We start from the raw sequence: 18,706 nt of genomic DNA, 5'->3' as shown, positions 1-18,706 counted from the left end.
GGAAAACATACTTTTTTAAAAATTAAGAGAGTATTTTAATCTCAAAATAAAATCAGTTTAGGTAAAGCCTTTAACTTGAGCCAGTACTTGCTATATACATATAAAAAACAAATTATACCTATCACAACAGGTAACGAATGCAGATTTTCCCTGAATGCTTAATTTCTTTACCTCAACTAAGCAGCTTAGGCACAGAATCTAAAGAGGAACCAATTCATAAAATTTCTGCTGAATAGAGCCTTAATGTAAGTTAAGGGTTAATGGCCAAAACAACGATACTCCAAATATTCATGCTAAGTGGCTCTTATCTCCTTTAGCCTGGCAGATTGACACAGCCATTCATAAAAATGGACAATATGCCAGAAATAATTATCAGGAAGTAAGGGTTCAAAGAAAACAGAGCATTTTAAATGAAAGGCTTAAGACAAAAATAAAAAGTTAAGGTACTGCGAAAGAATTGCAAATGTGTTAGGTGGAAACGTAGATATATAAAAAAAATTCCAACAAGCAACAGAAAAGTATGAATTGTCATGAAACAAAGCAATTTTCCAAGAACACTTAAATGCATGACTTAAAATATTTTATTAAAAGTATGAAGACTCACATTATCCAGAAAATTATCAATTCTTTGACCTCTCTCTTTATAAATCATCAAAATAAAAACAGAAAACAGTATATAATGTATTTAAGTATATAAATAAAACTTATTTTCTGGTTGCATGTCATAAATAGTTTAATTAACTTGATTTGTTCCTGGGAATTTCCATGAATAAAGCAAAGAGAGTATGTCCGTTCTCATCCAAACATGAAAAACATTAATGTACATCTAGAAGAATAACTAAAAATATTTTTCAAAGACTTGTATACCTTAGTAAGCAATCAAGGAATTTTTTTAAAAAGATACATAAAAATCAGAAAAATGATATATATAAGAAAATGTTGTCCAAGGGATCATTCCCAAAGGGCAAAAAGAAGAGCCAGTCCTATTTATCACAATGCACAATGAACCATAGAGCCCAAGACAAGTCATTAAATCTGTCCATGCTTTGTCATTGTCTTTAAAGTATAAGGTTTCGGTCTTAACCTGAACTCAGAGGAATAACAGGAAATGAAATGTCATGCTTGCCTGTTTAGATAACTTGTAAGCAAAGAGTAGAATATATTAATTTCTGTACCAAACAGTATTCAAATTAAGCATTCACATGATATGCAGACGAGGAACACTCCCATATTCTGTGTCAGACATTTAGACAGTGTTCCTATCCACAGACGCAAGAAGGTCCTGCTAGGTCCTGCTAGCAAAGCACCCTGGAAGAAAGTGACCCTTCTATACCACAGTTTCGTTTTCAATACTAAGAGAGACCACACATAGATGTGCCAAACAGTGTTGATCCAAGTCAGAATAATTTCAGCAGCTTTTACATCCATGAGGCTCCAGTACTATACCTGAATTTGGTTAGGCATACTTATATTAAATGTGCTTTTAGTAATTTTTATCACAAGGCTTTTTTCATATTATTCAGGCTTGAGCTAACATTACTGAGTTTTCTCAAAACAAAACACAAAATAATTTTTGGAAAGTTTTATAAGATTAATACTCTACAATTCTAAAGGACTTTATTAACTAATATAAAACATCAATCATTAACAATACACAATGCTACATTCACTAAGACAAATCAAATTTTCAATCAAAAGTTTCATGTCTATACATGATTGATTCCCTATAGAAGGAATGAAGTATGGATAAGAAATGGAATATGGTAAACTATATATATATATATATTTTTTGTGTGTGTGTGTGTGGCGCAGAGACAGGGGAGTCAGAGAGAGGGACAGATAGGGACAGACAGGAAGGGAGAGAAATGAGAAACATCAATTCTTCATTGTGGTTCCTTAGTTGTTCATTGATTGATTTCTCATATGTGCCTTGACCAAGGGGCTACAGCAGACTGAGTGACCCCTTGCTCAAGCCAGAGACCTTGGCTGAAGCTGGTGAGCCTTGATCAAACCAGAAGAGCCCATGCTCAAGCTGGCGATCTCGGGGTCTTGAACCTGGGTCCTCCACATCCCAGTCCAACTGCGCCACCACCTGGTCAGGCTGGTAAACTATTAACTATTCAAATATACCAATAGAATGAAAGTTCTATAATGTACTTTTCAATGTATATGCATAAGAGAATACACTACAGTCAGTATTTACAGGTCAGAAATGAAATCACATCTTACCTTTAAATGTGACAAACAGTTCTGTAGGAAAATATGCCAGTTATTTAAAAAAAACTGCTTTTGACTGACACATAAAAGGCAGGTAATTAGTGGATACAAAGCCTACAGAAAATAGATAAAAGAGAGTTAATACTTTCCATGAAAAAAAACACTGGACCTGTAAATTATTTTCATTTATTCTCATAAATAAGGAAACTAAAAGACCTTTATGTAGCTTTCCCATTTCTAATAAGAAATATGATCTCATAGAGTAGTCTAACAAAGAATGATAAAGGGGGAGGGGAGAATGATAAAGGCAAATTTTCTATAAGCACAGTTCATTCATGTATCATCCCTGCCTCAGTTAGAACATGCTTTTGTTTCCCCTCGAGTCATTACGACCTCAGTCAGTACAGTGGTTATGAACATGGGCCCTGGGATCAGAGGACAGACTGGCATTCAAGTTTCAGCTTCCTATTAGTCAGTGTCTGAGGTCAGAGAGGAGATACATTACAAGCTCTAAGCCTCACTTTACTAAAATGTTAAGTGAAAAATAATAATCATACATATTCTACAAAGTTGTGAGATTTAAAGTAAGACAAAGGATGCAAAAAGCCCTTAGCTCAATGCCTGGCGCTTTACCAATGTTTATTATTATTATCATCATCATCATTACAGCTCTACCTGAAGTGATCAAGAATTTGTCCAATTCTCCAAACTTTCCCCAAGTTGCATGAAAATTTACAGAGAAGTCCCTCAAATTTATATGAAATGGGTGGTTATGTGGAGGGAAAAAAAATCTCTGGGTAGAAAAGATGTAATTAGAAAGACACTGGTTCCTAAATAATTTGATGATTTAAAAATGCAATTTATCATAATATAAAATAAAGGAATTTGTGGTTTAATGTAAGAGTACATTCGACCTTTCCCATATTGCAACACATTAAAGCACCTGTCAAGCCAGGCAAATACCCAGAATGAAATCTGAATAACCTATGAGATATAAAGCTAGCAAAGTTAAGACTAGAAAACTTTAAAAGAGAAAATATATAAAATTTTCCCTCACATTAGACACTGAATATTTAACAATATCAACTTTTAAAATTCTCTTAAATCTCCACTGAATTCATAAATTAATTACTAAAACTCCTAATTAACTATGTAAAGGTTTGAAATATTTCTCAATACCAATGAATGTTTCTTTCTGGAGCTCAGTTCAAAAGTAGTCTGATAAAGCATCTCCACAAAATTTTTCAAACAGGGAACATTCACTTCATTTTTAACAGCCTAGGTAAAAAGAGAATGAAAAGTAAGAAAATGATTACAAACGTTTGATCAAACTACAAGAACATTCTGTAAGGTTTGAGACTGGTTAATAATTCACTGAGGATCTCATTGAAGTACAGTACTATAATGTGCCAGCCGACCAAAAGTTAAGTAAATAAGATAAACGTGGTCCCTGCCCTGAGCGAACAAGCAGGGAACGTAGGCAAACCAACAGGTGGTATAACAGATGCTGTAAGAGGAAACAAAAATTCTCTGTGGTCTTGGAGTGGTCAGAAAGGGGCCCCTATGGAAAAACCTCACAAGACACATCTAAGGTGAATCCAGTGTCTCTTGCCTGAAATACTGCAATAGCCTCCCACTGAACCCCTCTGGCCTTGTCTCCCACTCTTCTGCCCCACCTGTGCTGCGACCCAGTCGCACTAACTAGCTTCCTTGCTGTTCCTAGAACACAGCATGCATGCTCTTGATTCAGGACATCGGTACTAGTTTCTTCCACCTAAGACACTCTTCCCCCATAGATAGCCTTACTCCCTCGTTCCTTTAGTTTCCGCTCAATTGTCAGCATCTCTCTTAAGGCAGTCATCTTTCCTGATCACTCTATTTAAAATTTCAACTCCCTTACCATTTTAGCAATTCTTATCCCCACCCAGCTTAACATCTGTCCGCTGCACTTACCACCATCTGCATTCTATATAGGTTTACATATAAGTTTATTGTGTTTTCCTCAGAAGCAAATTCTATAGGATCAGGGAGTCTTTTCTACCTTTGCATCCCCTGTACATAGAAAAGGCCCTGACACAAAGAAAGCATGCCATACATACGATAAATGAATAAGTAGAGTCCAACCAGGTAAAGGGGAAGAGAGGTTATTTGAGAGGCAAGAATATTCCAGGCAGAACTGACTCTGTGGAGAGGCTGTTGTTATGGAATAGACTGTGTCATAACCCCCCTCACCCCAAATTCCTCTGCTGAAGTCCTAACCCCCACATACCTCATAATATTGGGTGTTACCTTATTTCAAAATAGGTTAATGTAGATATAACTATACTGCTCAGAAAAAATTAGAGGATATTTCAAAATGAATATGAAGCGATAAAAAAAAGAAGCATTTGATTTATTTTTTTATTAAACAAGAACGTCAGAAAAGCAAATGACAAGTCAAAGAAAGTTGTTTGATTATGAAAATGGGATGCAAAACCAACTTTTACTTCATTGGTGAAAATGCTCTATACAAAAGGCTGAAAGTACTGAAGTATCTGCACGTTTCCTGATTCCCTAATTTTTGTGAGCAAGTACTGGAGTTAGGATGAGTTCATACCAGGGGTAGGGGCTATTCTAACATGAATGGTATCACCAAAAGGGAGGAAATTTGGACACAGACAAGCACATAAGAAGAACACTATGTAAACATGAATGCATGGACTGGTCTCAGGCTTCCAGAAGACAAGTAATGCCAAAGATTGTCAGTAAACCACCATTGCTAGGCAAAGGCAGGGAACAGAATCTGTGAGACAATAATTTTTTGTTGTTTAAGACACCTAGTATGTGGGATTTTGTTAAGGTTGCCCTAGCAAACTAATAAACCACAGAAGCAAATATGGCATAAAAGAAGAATTAAGCAACAAGTAATAATGGGGCATTGTCAAGGTCTTGTTTCCTACAACTGGCTCCTCTTGATGAATTACCTTAAAAATTATATCCTAATCTTAGCTCAACATCTGACAAAAAACATATTGTTAGACAAGGGGGAAACATAAATGACAAATGGCATGAACAAGAAGGAATAAAAAACATTTCTAGGAAAATAAATAAGAATACATGTACTAATGATAAAAGACTAAAGCTGGCATGGTTTTATAAATTAGTCTGTTTTCTTTTTGATAAAATGAACCTACTTCACAGAGCCAAAAACTGGGGTGGGGAGTTATTTGACTCAAACTACTTGCAAAACTATAAATCAAATTTGTACCCATTTTAAAAAATCTTCAAAGATATAACAGGTAAAAAAAAATCATGCCAATCACTTGCCATTAATATTTAAATTTTTTAAGTTCTCTTATAATTTCCTGTCTACCTTTTCTAAACATGTTATAAAGATAGGACCTGGGCCCTGGCCGGTTGGCTCAGCAGTAGAGCGTCGGCCTGGCGTGTGGGGAACCCGGGTTCGATTCCCGGCCAGGGCACATAGGAGAAGTGCCCATTTGCTTCTCCACCCCCCCCTCCTTCCTCTCTGTCTCTCTCTTCCCCTCCCGCAGCCAAGGCTTCATTGGAGCAAAGATGGCCCGGGTGCTGGAGTGGCTCTGGTCGCAGCAGAGCGACGCCCTGGAGGGGCAGAGCATCGCCCCCTGGTAGGCAGAGCATCGCCCCTTGGTGGGCGTGCCGGGTGGATCCCGGTCGGGCGCATGCGGGAGTCTGTCTGACTGTCTCTCCCTGTTTCCAGCTTCAGAAAATACAAAAAAAAAAAAAAAAAAAGATAGGACCTGAATGCCACAACCAATTCATATGACCATACAGATCAGAAATCCAAAAGTTCAGTGTTAAAAATGAAAGCTAATATTGTTCGGTTATAAAAAAGGATGAAGACAAAGAAGAAAACGAACAGATGGGAAAATAAAAAATACAATCAGAAGATATTTAAAATAACTGTATCAATAATTATATTAAATTTAGGTGGTCTCTAATTAAAAGTAAGAGATTGTCAGACTGGATAAAAAAGACCCAAACATGTCTTGTCTGCAAAAAAAAAAAAAAAAGTATTTTAAATATAAAAACATATGTAGCATAAAAGTAAAGAAATGGAAAAAGATATATAATCAAACAATACAAGTGTCAATTTAAAGGATATAACAATTCTAAACACTTATTTGCCTAATAAAAAACATACAAAGCAGAAACTGATAGACCCACAAAGAGAAACAGACAAATCTATAGTCAGTTACAGTCAGATTTCAATACTCCTCTCTCAATAATAGAACAAGGAGATAGGAAATGACAAGGTTATCAGAGATGAATACTATCAACCAACTTGGACCTAATTAATCTTTATAAAACATTCTATCCAATAGCAGCAGTACATGCAGTCTTTTCAAGTGAACATGGAACATTCATCAAGATAAATGATATTCTGGCCTTAAAAAAATGTATTTAATGGGATTCAAGTCTTACAAAGTATGTCTTCTGACCACAAATTAAAAATGAATAACCTAAAGATCTCTGGGAATAGCCTCAAATATTTAGAAACTAAATGATATGCTTTTAAATTGCCCATGGACTTCATAAGGAGCATTAAAAAGTATTTTTGAGTTTTATGAAAATATAAGATATCAAAATTTGTGAGTGGAACCTTTAGACCACTTTAGAAGTGCTTAAAGGAAATATATAGCATTAAATGCTATTACTAGAAAACAGGAAAGGTTTGGATGACCTCAGCTTCCACCTTAAGAAACTAGAAAACAAAAGAGCAAAATAAAGCCAAAATGTAAGTAAAAGAAAGGAAATAATAAAAATCCAAGCAGAAATCAGTGACATCGAAACTGAAAAAAAGAGAACGTCAATAAAGTCAAAAGCCAGTTCTTTGGGATGATCAATAAAATTAATAAACCTCAACCCAGACAGACCAGGAAAAAAGAAAAGTCACAACTTACCAATATTTGGAATGGAATAGGTCACTACAGACCCTACAGATACTTAAAGAAAATAAGGGAATATGATGACCAACTTTATTCCAATAAATTTGATAACTCCCTTAGAAATGGGTAAATCCCTCAGAAAGATGTGAAAGCCAGTGGCCAGGACATGGAAACAACCAAAAAGCCCGTCAATAGATGACTGGTTAAAGAAGATGTGGCACATATACACTATGGAATACTACTCAGCCATAAGAAATGATGACATCGGATCATTTATAGCAAAATGGTGGGATCTTGACAACATTATACGGAGTGAAATAAGTAAATCAGAAAAAACCAGGAACTGCATTATTCCATACGTAGGTGGGACATAAAAGTGAGACCAAGAGACATTGATAAGAGTGTGGTGGTTACGGGGGGAGAGGGAGAGGGAAGGGGGAGGGGGAGGGGCACAAAGAGAACTAGATAGAGGGTGACAGAGGACAATCTGACTTTCGGTGATGGGTATGCAACATAATTGAACGACAAAGATAACCTGGACATGTTATCTTTGAATATATGTATCTTGATTTACTGATGTCACCCCATTAAAAATAAATAATTAAAAAAAAAAAAAGAAAGATGTGAAAGCTCCCTCAAGAAGAAACAGTATGAGCAAACCTGTCTTTTGAAGAAAATTATCTGGTAGTTAAAAAGGTTCCAACAAGAAAAATTCCAGGCCAAGGGAATTTATTAGTATATTCTACCCAAGTCTAAAGAAAGACATAAAGCGAATTCTGCACAAACTCCTCTTCCTATATTACCTTGATATTAAAACCCCCAAAAAAGCCACTACAAGAAAAGAAAACCACAGACAAAGAGCCCCCATGAACACATATAGGTGCAAAAATTCTCAATAAAAAATTATATCATGATCAAGAGTTTAACCCCAGAAATGTAAGATTGATTCAATAATTAATATAATTCAATATATATTATATTACCAAACATAAAAGAAAAACCATATGATTATTTCAACAAACGGGTGAGGGAGACATTTAACAAAATCCAACATTTATTCCTGAAAAACACTCTTCAAAAATTAAAAATGGAAATAAATTTCCCCAATATGATAAAAGGCATCTATGAAAAACCTACAAGTAACACCATTCCTATTGGTAAAGCTGATGACTTCAGCCCTCAGGTATGAGACAAGGAAGTCTGTTCTCATTATTTTTATCTGTACTAAAAAGTCCTCATCAGTGCAATAAGGCAAAAATAAAGTATACACATTGAAAAATATTTGGAACACCTGGACAATGAAACCTTAAAACAATGGCATTTACAATAGTATAAAAATAAGAAATGCCTCTGATAAATTTAACAAAATATGTTCAAGGTCTGTACTATAAAACTATAAAACATTGTTGACAGAAAGTGAAGACCTAAGTAAAAGGAGAAAGATGCTATCTATGCTAATGAATCACAAGAATCAATATTAAGATGTCTGTCCTACCATTTATTAATGTAAAGTAATCCCAATTTGAATTCCAGCAATTTTTTTAATTGACTATGTGGTCGGCAAACTCATTAGTCAACAGAGCCCAAATTCTAGGAAACCCAAAACTAATGTGAAGAAATTGAGAGAAGGTCAACAGTTGCTTGAGAACTGAGATGCAGTGAGTGAAGGTGGGGATTAAAAAGGAACACGAGGAATCTCTTTTTTTTGTTTGGTTTGTTTTTTGTTTTTTTTACGGGGACAGAGAGAGAGTCAGAGAGAATGATAGATAGGGACAGACAGACAGGAACGGAGAGAGATGAGAAACATCAATCATCAGTTTCTCATTGAGGCACCTTAGTTGTTCATTGATTGCTTTCTCATATGCTTTCTCATATGTGCCTTGACTGTGGGCCTTCAGCAGACCGAGTGACCCCTTGCTCAGGGGCCTTAGGTCCGAGCTGGTGAGCTTTTCTTTTGCTCAACCCAGATGAGCTCGTGCTCAAGCTGGCGACCTCGGGGTCTCGAACCTGGGTCTTCCGCATCCCAGTCCGACGCTCTATCCACTGCGCCACCGCCTGGTCAGGCGAACACGAGGAATCTTTTAGAGTGTGATAGATATGTACATTATCTTGAGTGTGGTGATGGTTTCATGGGTATATACATATGTCAAATTGTATACTTTAAGTCTGTGTAATTTATATGCCAATTTTACCTTCATAAATCTTAAAAATATGTATATATGCATGCATTTATATATTATATACATATATGAATCACTTAGATACCAATATGCAGTATATTGAAAATGAATATAGCATATGACATACACCACACAGAAAAACTGAGTGGGGATGGGGGGGGCGAATGGAGACCAGGAAACAAAAAAATCTATTTATAGCATGCTATAAATTTCATTACCATAGTTTTTATTACTAGTATCTGCAAAATTAGTTATTGAATAACACACTACATTTATACCAAGGAAAGTTTCTATAAATCTGCTTCCCTAGAAGTTACTGCAATCATATTTTCTAAATAATGCAGAATACATATTTTGATAAGTACGATGAATGTCACGGCAACTACAGAACAGAACGTGTAAAACTAAGACAGTCCTGTATATTCCAAGATGTACGTCACAGCACTTTTAAATTCTTCAGAAGCCACTAAAATGGTGTCATTTTTGTAAGGAGCAAAAGCCATCATTAAATGCAGCAGGTTATAGTGAGCCACTTGAGGCGACCATGACTGCCACCTGCAAATTCTGAGCACTCCTAACTCTGAATCTTGAGGGCTTCTTCTTTTAATTAAAAGACTGATGGATGCTCTTCTACTATTTGTCTAATAACCATTTTCCCTATACCTATGTTACAGTCAAAGTCTCTACTTAATTGTCTATTAGATTACCAGAGAGTAAGAATATTTCATGTAGCAACTTTTTTAATAAAAAGGTATTTTTAAAATATAAAAATAAATATACTTACAGCAGCTACAGGTATAAGAATCTCCACAAACAAACCAGCAAGTGCATGTTTTATATCTTTATCTTTTACTTCTAAGAAATACTGAGCACATTCCTGGCAGGGAGTGGGAAGGAATACATTAGATTAACAAAAGAGGAAGATTAAAGAAGTTTTAATATCACAATAATTTTGTAAATACTGCAATTTCACCAAAAAGTTATGGTCAAAACATGCTTAAATTGAAAAAGAAAGTTAATTTATACTTGTGACAATTTAAAAACTGGAATAAAGAATAATGTTGTCATTAATTTATATATATTTATATTTTATTTCATTTTAAAATTCATGAAGAAAGAGCAAGAAAAGCCACTGTGAGGCTAAATCTCTACAACTGGGAAAGTATATCACCTGCATAAACTGAAATGATGCTTCAAAATCTTCTACAGGATACATTTTCACTCGGAAAAATTTCATTCCCATTATTAAGCTGATGACACTTTGTACCACATGTGGACTTTGTTCCTTTAGCCGCAATTCTTTTAATTCTGTCATGAACTTCTTCCTCACAGCTTGAAACCTTTAATGCACACAGACACATAATTTCATGAGTTAAAAATACTAATTTCCTACATGTTATTTAAGGTTGAAATCAAAAGGAATAATAGGACTTCTTTATCCCTATATACATAATTGTTGATGCAGCACCATTAACACATAATAATAATCATAATGAAAATAAGACCAAATAACCCACCTATAAAACTTCCACATGTAAATCAGAGAGTGTCTCCAATTTTTAAGGCCATTGCAATAGTAGGATTTTTTTCTTTTATTAAATTTCTCATCATAATTATTAGTCACTACAGTCAAAGGGAATGCATAGGCAAGACGGTAATACAGCTCCCAGCCTTTTCCCTCTGCTGCTCCCCTTTCCCATCCCTCCACCTGCCCCCTCAAACGCCAGTGCTCTCAGCCTAACCTCAATGCGCATTTCCTTCCATGCTCATTATGTGTATGGGTCAAAAACACCTCAACATTGCTCTAAGTGACCAATGAGGGTAAGTGTTATTTCATAAATTTACTTGGCCATTTGGATTTATCATCTTTAGCATCTTAGAAATAATTCAGTGGTGATGCAATGTTCTCCTAGATCCAGCTTGCTAATGTAGTATTTGGAATTTCTAATCTATATTCCTAATTAGAAATTCATTTTTGATAAAAATTTTAAAATCATGAACTATTATATCATAAAAATAATACATCATTGCTTTTGCTATGCTTTAGTGCCTATAATTCCTAGACAGGAATTCTTTATTAATTAAATATAAATGAGATATTAAGATATTATTACTAAAACTGTGTTTGTTCTAAGTTCTACAGCATTGGTTATGCAAGGGTGCCTAGTGTACTACAAAAAATATACCAAATAAAATACATTACTTAATATAAAATCTAAACCACTAAGCATTAACAATGCTTGCCTTCTTAGAATTTAGAAAAGTTTTTTAAAAAAAATATTTTTATTTATTTATTCATTTTAGAGAAGAGAGACAGAGAGAGAAAGAGAGAGACAGACAGAGAGAAAGAGAGAAGAGGGGGAGGAACACGAAGCATCAACTCCCATATGTGCCTTGACCAGGCAAGCTCAGGGTTTTGTTTTGTTTTTGTTTTTTTTGCAATTTTATTTTTTTTTTACTTTTATTAATTTTTAGAGAGGAGAGAGAGAGAGAGAGAGAGGGAGAGAGAAGGGGAGAGGAGCTGGAAGCATCAACTCCCATATGTGCCTTGACCAGGCAAGCCCAGGGTTTTGAACCGGCGACCTCAGCATTTCCAGGTTGACGCTTTATCCACTGCGCCACCACAGGTCAGGCAAGCCCAGGGTTTTGAATTGGTGACCTCAGCATTTTAGGTCGACGCTTGATCCACTGCACCACCACAGGTCAGGCTAGAAAGGTTTCTAATGATAATTTTAGGGCCAAAGACTATTGAAATGACACCCACAAAAATCTGAATTGATACTTTTTACTTTATAAATTTCCCAGTAGCAACAAAGGAAATTCAAAATCTTCCATAGTCTTTAGAGCACACATAAAATACTAAAGACAAATATCTTTTTAGTGTTAACTATAATGATGGTTCAATACAACTCAATGAGTATGATGCCTAACGAATAACACTTTTCACGGAGTAACCTAGTATCTTTTATCTTTCCTTTTAGGTATCCCTTCGATCTATTCAAAACTCTGTTTAGTATTAACAGATGACGACAGGGAAGAGACTGCATTGCTATCTCGGAAATAAAAGCACTCAACTGGAAAGTATTAAAAGTAATTACTAGCTCTGTAAAGGTCTAAAAAGAAGAGTTTTTAAAAATGCTTCCATAGAATTGTTAAAAATAGGAAATAAGGTAATATTCTGACTACTCTTGGCAATTTCTGACTTCCTCAATTCAGATTTTTATGGAACCTCCCAAATGAAAACGAGTTGTGATATTTAAGTATGGGTGCTATTTCAAAATCTTCTAAGGAACAGAGCAGCTTAGTAATAAAAGATGGAACAGATTTCACAAGACCCTATAAAAAATATAGTTGGTTTAAAACTGTCAGTGTCTGTTACATTGGTAATAAAGCATTCCAAAAACAAAGCAGAAATCAAAATCAGGAAGACTTACTTGGATTGGGTCAGAACTCCTATTACCTCCGCATACAAATCTGCAATAATGTGCACATTCCCAGTGTTGGTTCCTGAATATCTAAAATAACGAGAGAACAAATGTATTATTCATTAAATTTTTCTACAAACTCTCTTAATAAATCTAAAACTTTCTTAATTGAGTATTGTAAAATTTTCTGAGGATTCATTTATAGGATAATAAAAACCACATAATTTTTCTCATATCTCTAGATGTTAATTTGCCATGAAATTTAACGTTCTGATTCTCATAAATCCAATCAACGGTTTTCAGAATTATTTTTATAAAATCGTTCCTAGAAGTATTTTGTATGAATTCAAAAAAAAAAGAAGGCAATTGTTCTGGACACTAAAAACAAATGATTGATGACAGTGCAAAGTACATTTAAACAGTCTAAACCCAGACCACAGAGCAAAGCAACAATCCAAAGTTAGTATTTTACTTACCCTTCCTTATGTTTAAAGTGCTTGAAAGCTAAGTTTAGAACTTCATGAACTAAGGGATCGGGCACAGGATGAACAGGAATCTGGAATTAAAAAAAAAAAAATCAAATAAGAACTAACTAGATTAGAAATCTTTTATGAGTAGTCTTATCATTTTAACAAATTAAATCAATAGTAATTTTAATTCTCATGATATGCTCTATTACTAATCTGACAGTCTTCCTTTTTTCTAAAAGATAGTATTTCTCTAAGAATTTAGCTGAAAATCTATTTCTTGAGGATTTGAAGGAGAGCTATTTAAAATAAGATAATGTGCCTGGCCTGTGGTGGCAAGCAGATAAAGTGCCAACCTGGTATGTTGAGGTGGCCAGTTCAAAACCCTGGGCTTGTCCGGTCAAGGCACATACAAGAACAACCATTGAACAACTGAAGCAAAGCAACTATGGGTTGATACTTCTCACTCCCTGTCCCTCTCCTCTCTCTGTAAAATCAATAAATAAAACCTTAAAAAAGGATAATGCATTTCTTACAAAGGAAAACCAATATACTAGGAGGAGAATGAATTTAGTCCTGAATAATGACCAGTAACTAATTCTAAACCAGTAAATATGAGAGACATCAGAGAAACATAATTACACAAATTGTAATAAGGGACAAAATTTCTAATAAGTAACTATTCCCTTCCATTTATTCATCTCACTGAGAAGGTGACTAAACCCACACCCTGAGAACACTGGCACACCTTGTAAAGCACTGTGCCAAGCAGAAGGAAGCACGGCAACAGACGCAGCTGTCAACGGCTCCTGCTGAATGAAGCCTTACTGCAGGCTCAGTGCCTGTACTATGGCCTCACCGTGGCTAAGTGGCTCAGTACGTATTGTTGACTACAGAAGGGTGAGAAAGAGCATTTGTCTCACATTTCCTAGAAACTGGACTGTCCTAAAGGCCTGTACCTGAAATCCAATTTGAAAAAAATGCACTATGAGAGAGATTCTTATACTGCTCTATCACAAAATCAAATAAAGATCAAGTTAGGAAGCAGCTGTAATCCAAACTCTACCTTTCTACATATCAGAGAACCTTTCAAAATTAACATAATGATACAGGAAAGAAATGAACTTTATTCACTACTTTGTGGAAGCTGAGATATTTAAATCCCATGTTAACAATAGGGCAGAAACTAAATTTTTTCTACATAATAAAGTTCAAGAATTCAGAGATGCTGGTAGAATAGTAAACCTTTGTCCCTCATTGGTAATCTGAAATTTTAAACCCAGAATTTCTTTAGCATCAGGGATACTTAACTAGAATTTTATGATTGACTGGATAATTACAAGAAGCTTTTTAATCTCTTATAGGCAAACATCCAATTATTACAAAAGTGTAACAATCACTTCTTATCAATACAGGAATCTCAGAATAATACAGGCTGATAAATGAAATAGAGGCATGGCAATCTTTTCCTTGGTACCCTGAGCACCACACGATTTCTCTCAGATTAAGAAGAAACTAAAAACAGTATCCCTAGAATGCTCCCTTAAACCTACACCAAGCTGTTCAATTTATTATAAACTATAGCCAAACCATTACACAATAAATAAAAACATTTTCTTCACTGTAATGATAAAAGTATAGAAAGACCATATCGATTTTGGGATAGTCTAATCAAACCAAGATTTCTCTTTTCAGTAGTTATGCATCATCCTTGTGGAAGTTCCCACTTCCTCACCTGTCAATTGCAGGTAAGAGAGCTGACCCCTATACTGACCAGCTCTGAGAGAATGCAAAATCCGCTGTATTACAATTCGAGACTGATTTTTGTCTTCTCACTTTCCCCAACCTTCTCCAAAAGGGACCAGGTCAAAAATCTTACCTCCCGGGAATGTAGGGGAGACAAAAAGAACTAGATATTGAGGACAAGGCCTAGTAGGGAAAAAGTTCCAAGAGGCAGAGCCCATCAGGGAAGCAGGGAGACAGATGTATTCTCCCAGCTTCATGTTCCCTGGAATAAGTCAAACAAATAGGCCCCAAGGTAGCAAAGAAGTTACTGGAATCATTGCTGTGTTCCTAGTCAGTCCTGTGATTACCTTGTTGATAGTTAAAATACAGAAGACATCTACCACTAGGGGACGGGCTATGTTTGTCTCAGGCTGCTGACTCCCAGAACTTACTTCAGAACTGACAGTGCTCCCCAAGCAGGCTGGCTCAAGACCTTTCAGTGACCTTGCAATAATGCACCACTGTGTTTTACAGGACTAAGCTTTTCCTGCCCTACTTACTCGACTGTGTTGTGGTTTTACACGTTGATTTCTTCACAGAGATGTGAGGTGAGCTCTAGGTCAGAGATCTAAAATACACGGGACTTAAACCTAGACTTTCTCCTAAATGAAGTCTTTATTTGCTCCAGTTATGCCCTAGATCTAACAATGACAGCTGGGACACTACTTAGCCATGGTGTGTGCTCTTTAGAACTATCCCACTACTGCCACCAACAACCCTTTTTGTGTGTCTTTGTGCCTGGCTGGGATTATTTACAATACTTTTAACAGCCTTGCAAGATAGATATTTGTCCCTTTTTTACAGGTGAGGGAACTGAAGTCCTGAAGTCAGTGTGTGCTTCCCTAGAATGCACTGTGTGCCCACATAAAGATGCATTTAGTAAATGAAAAAGTATGGAAAACTTAAGAGAAACAGAGCGAAAGGAGAAATATATCTTTATCTTTAATTGGGGGGGAAGCACAATCTCTAAAAAAATTTATTCAAAGAATGAATGTTATCAGAATGCACAGACATTTCTGAGCTCCCTATTTCTCCCCTTATTTTCAATAGCAAAAAATATCACCCCAAACTGAATCCAAAAACTGGAGCGAATCCTATTGTACTTTAGAGAAAAGGTTCTACTTTCATGGAATAATATTCCCATCTCTAATATCAAAAAAATTTCAAATCTATCATTTGTGTGATTTTTAGAAGCAGCGCTAATTCTACTTGAACATTCAAGAAGAATGTACCCTAAAGAATGTCCAGGTTTTATTCCAAGGCCATTCCTACCACTACCTCCCAAAATTTAATGCTTTTATCACATCACAAAAGTAAAAAACACCAAAAGTAGGCTAAGATATGGATACTGGGTATCAGTGAAACTCATTCATTACCTAAAAGACCCCTGTCAACACAGAGGAGAATAAATTCATGCCTCCGCAAAATTACAAATAATCCTATAACTTTAAGAGCTGCTTGTCAACACCTAAAATGGTAATGTTAAATCCTAAAGATCTATTCCACCTTCTGATACTTCACAACAGCACTGATAAGACAAAGCCAAGAGCTTGAAATGACTCACAAACCCGGTTTTCTAATCTTTGTTTCAATGAATATATACTCTAACTAAAATTCAATATTAAAAGAAAACTGTTTCAAACTTTCTAAATGCTATATTGCTGTTTAAACATGCTTTTAGTATGGATTTTAAAAGTTGTAGTCAGCTATGACCCCAAAATTATTCTTCTGACTTTCTTGAAAAAATAAAATTAGTCTTCCATATCTTGAACCAATATTGTTCCCACAGTGAATCACACCAATTTCATCACATTTATACTAACTCAATCCTCCATCTAACTTGTTATGATTAAAACTTTAATATCACAGAATGCTGGCTGGCCATTTCACCTAATTTTGCATCTCTGACTTTATCAAATATTTTATTTTAATTTTTTTATTTTATTTATTCATTTTTAGAGAGGAGAGAGAGAGAGACAGAGAGAGAGAGAGAAACAGAGAGAGAGAGAGAGAGAAGAGAGAGAGACAGAGAGAGAGAGAAGGAGGGAGGAGCTAGGAGCATCAACTCCCATATGTGCCTTGACCAGGCAAGCCCAGGGTTTTGAACCGGCAACCTCAGCATTTCCAGGTCGACGCTTTATCCACTGCGCCACCACAGGTCAGGCTTAAATATTTTATTTTTATTATCAAAGGGAGAAAACTTGGAGTAATAAAATGAACCAGCTTCATAGTCTTCAGCAAGTCACTACAACTAAGAACATTTCTTCAACTGTAAAATGAAAATAAGAGATAACATTTATTGGGCACTTTCCATGTCCCAGGCAGGCATCACTGTATTTAATTCCCATGAGTCTACAAAAATGGCACTATTGTCCTGGCCGGTTGGCTCAGTGGTAGAGCGTCGGCCAGGCGTGCGGGGGACCTGGGTTCGATTCCCGGCCAGGGCACATAGGAGAAGTGCCCATTTGCTTCTCCAACCCCCCCTCCTTCCTCTCTGTCTCTCTCTTCCCCTCCCGCAGGCTCCATTGGAGCAAAGATGGCCCGGGCGCTGGGGATGGCTCCTTGGCCTCTGCCCCAGGCGCTCGAATGGCTCTGGTCGCGGCAGAGCGACGCCCTGGAGGGGCAGAGCATCGCCCCCTCGTGGGCAGAGCGTCGCCCCCATGGTGGGCGTGCCGGGTGGATCCCGGTCGGGCGCATGTGGGAGTCTGTCTGACTGTCTCTCCCCGTTTCCAGCTTCAGAAAAAAAAAGAAAAAAGAAAAAAAGAAAAAAAAATGGCACTATTATCATCCCTCCTTTAGAGAGGAGAAAGGAGTTAGTAGATAATAACTTGCCCAAGTTACACAGCAAGTAAATGGCACAGCTGGGTTGAAAACACCTGCCATGACTAGCTCCAGAATTTGTTACAATGACCAGCTGATACAAAGGATATAGAGTCTTTATGCACTATGAAGAGTTCTAAACAAGTGTGATTATCACTGAAGACATAACAAATTACTCAAGAAACAAATAATTTGCAATATATGAGGTCAAGGACTAACCCACAAGAAAGATTTACTCCTCCTTAAGACCGAACCAACCATATATCAATACTTCAATGCTCCGGAACTGTTTAAATCACATTTTAATATGTGTATATTATGTGGGGCAAAGTAAAAGTCTTATTAAATTCAAGATGTATTACATTGATTGCTTTCTAGATCTATTGAACCCTACATCAGCTTGACACTAAAGAAAATTGGGTTAGTTTTTCATGATATTTCAGAAAGTTCTATTGATTTTTACTTCATTTTATGTAGTTTTATAGTTTTAAAAAAGCTAAAAAAGATGCCTTTTACTAGGAAAGAATAAAAAACCACTACAGGTTTTTAAATAAAGTATATCTATGTTCTTGGTGATATATTTTATTCTTTGATGGGTGCATTTGAATGAAGATATGAGCATAATGATATCCTGATTTTTCTTCTAGCATATCTATCTGGATTATTTTGGAGGAAGAGGATGAAGATGAGAAGGAGAGAAAAGGACAGAAGAGGAAGCAGAGGAGAAAGAAAAACCTCCAGGGGGCTGCCTTTGTGTTGAAGTTCTGAAGCCAGTAATTAGGGAGAGCTTTCAGATGAGCGGAGACACTGATTGCTAAGCAGAATCATGTCAGCGGAAGCAAAGGGGAAAAGGCATGATGCAGACAGATCACTCCCGACGGTCTGTGCAGCTTCTCCTGCTGGAA

At 36.1% G+C, this 18,706-nt stretch overlaps 1 protein-coding gene across 7 annotated transcripts in view; it reads right to left on the bottom strand.

Annotated features, from left to right (window-relative positions):
* The window catches only part of FRYL (FRY like transcription coactivator), a 292,372-nt gene that overhangs the window by 112,287 nt on the left and 161,379 nt on the right, over positions 1-18,706 (bottom strand). For all 7 annotated transcript variants that reach the window (XR_010725621.1, XM_066232612.1, XM_066232613.1 and 4 more), the window contains 6 exons: positions 13,206-13,285; positions 12,739-12,819; positions 10,476-10,644; positions 10,089-10,181; positions 3,397-3,495; positions 2,230-2,331 (listed from right to left, as the gene is read on the bottom strand). Coding sequence is in view for 6 of the 7 variants with exons in the window: in XM_066232612.1 (XP_066088709.1) it covers positions 2,230-2,331; positions 3,397-3,495; positions 10,089-10,181; positions 10,476-10,644; positions 12,739-12,819; positions 13,206-13,285 (624 nt within the window). In the remaining variant the exon portion in view is untranslated. The remainder of the gene's footprint in view (positions 1-2,229; positions 2,332-3,396; positions 3,496-10,088; positions 10,182-10,475; positions 10,645-12,738; positions 12,820-13,205; positions 13,286-18,706) is intronic.

Source organism: Saccopteryx bilineata, chromosome 5, assembly GCF_036850765.1.
Source record: "Saccopteryx bilineata isolate mSacBil1 chromosome 5, mSacBil1_pri_phased_curated, whole genome shotgun sequence".
Lineage (NCBI taxonomy): Eukaryota > Metazoa > Chordata > Mammalia > Chiroptera > Emballonuridae > Saccopteryx > Saccopteryx bilineata.
This window is presented reverse-complemented; position numbering and strand designations above follow the sequence as displayed.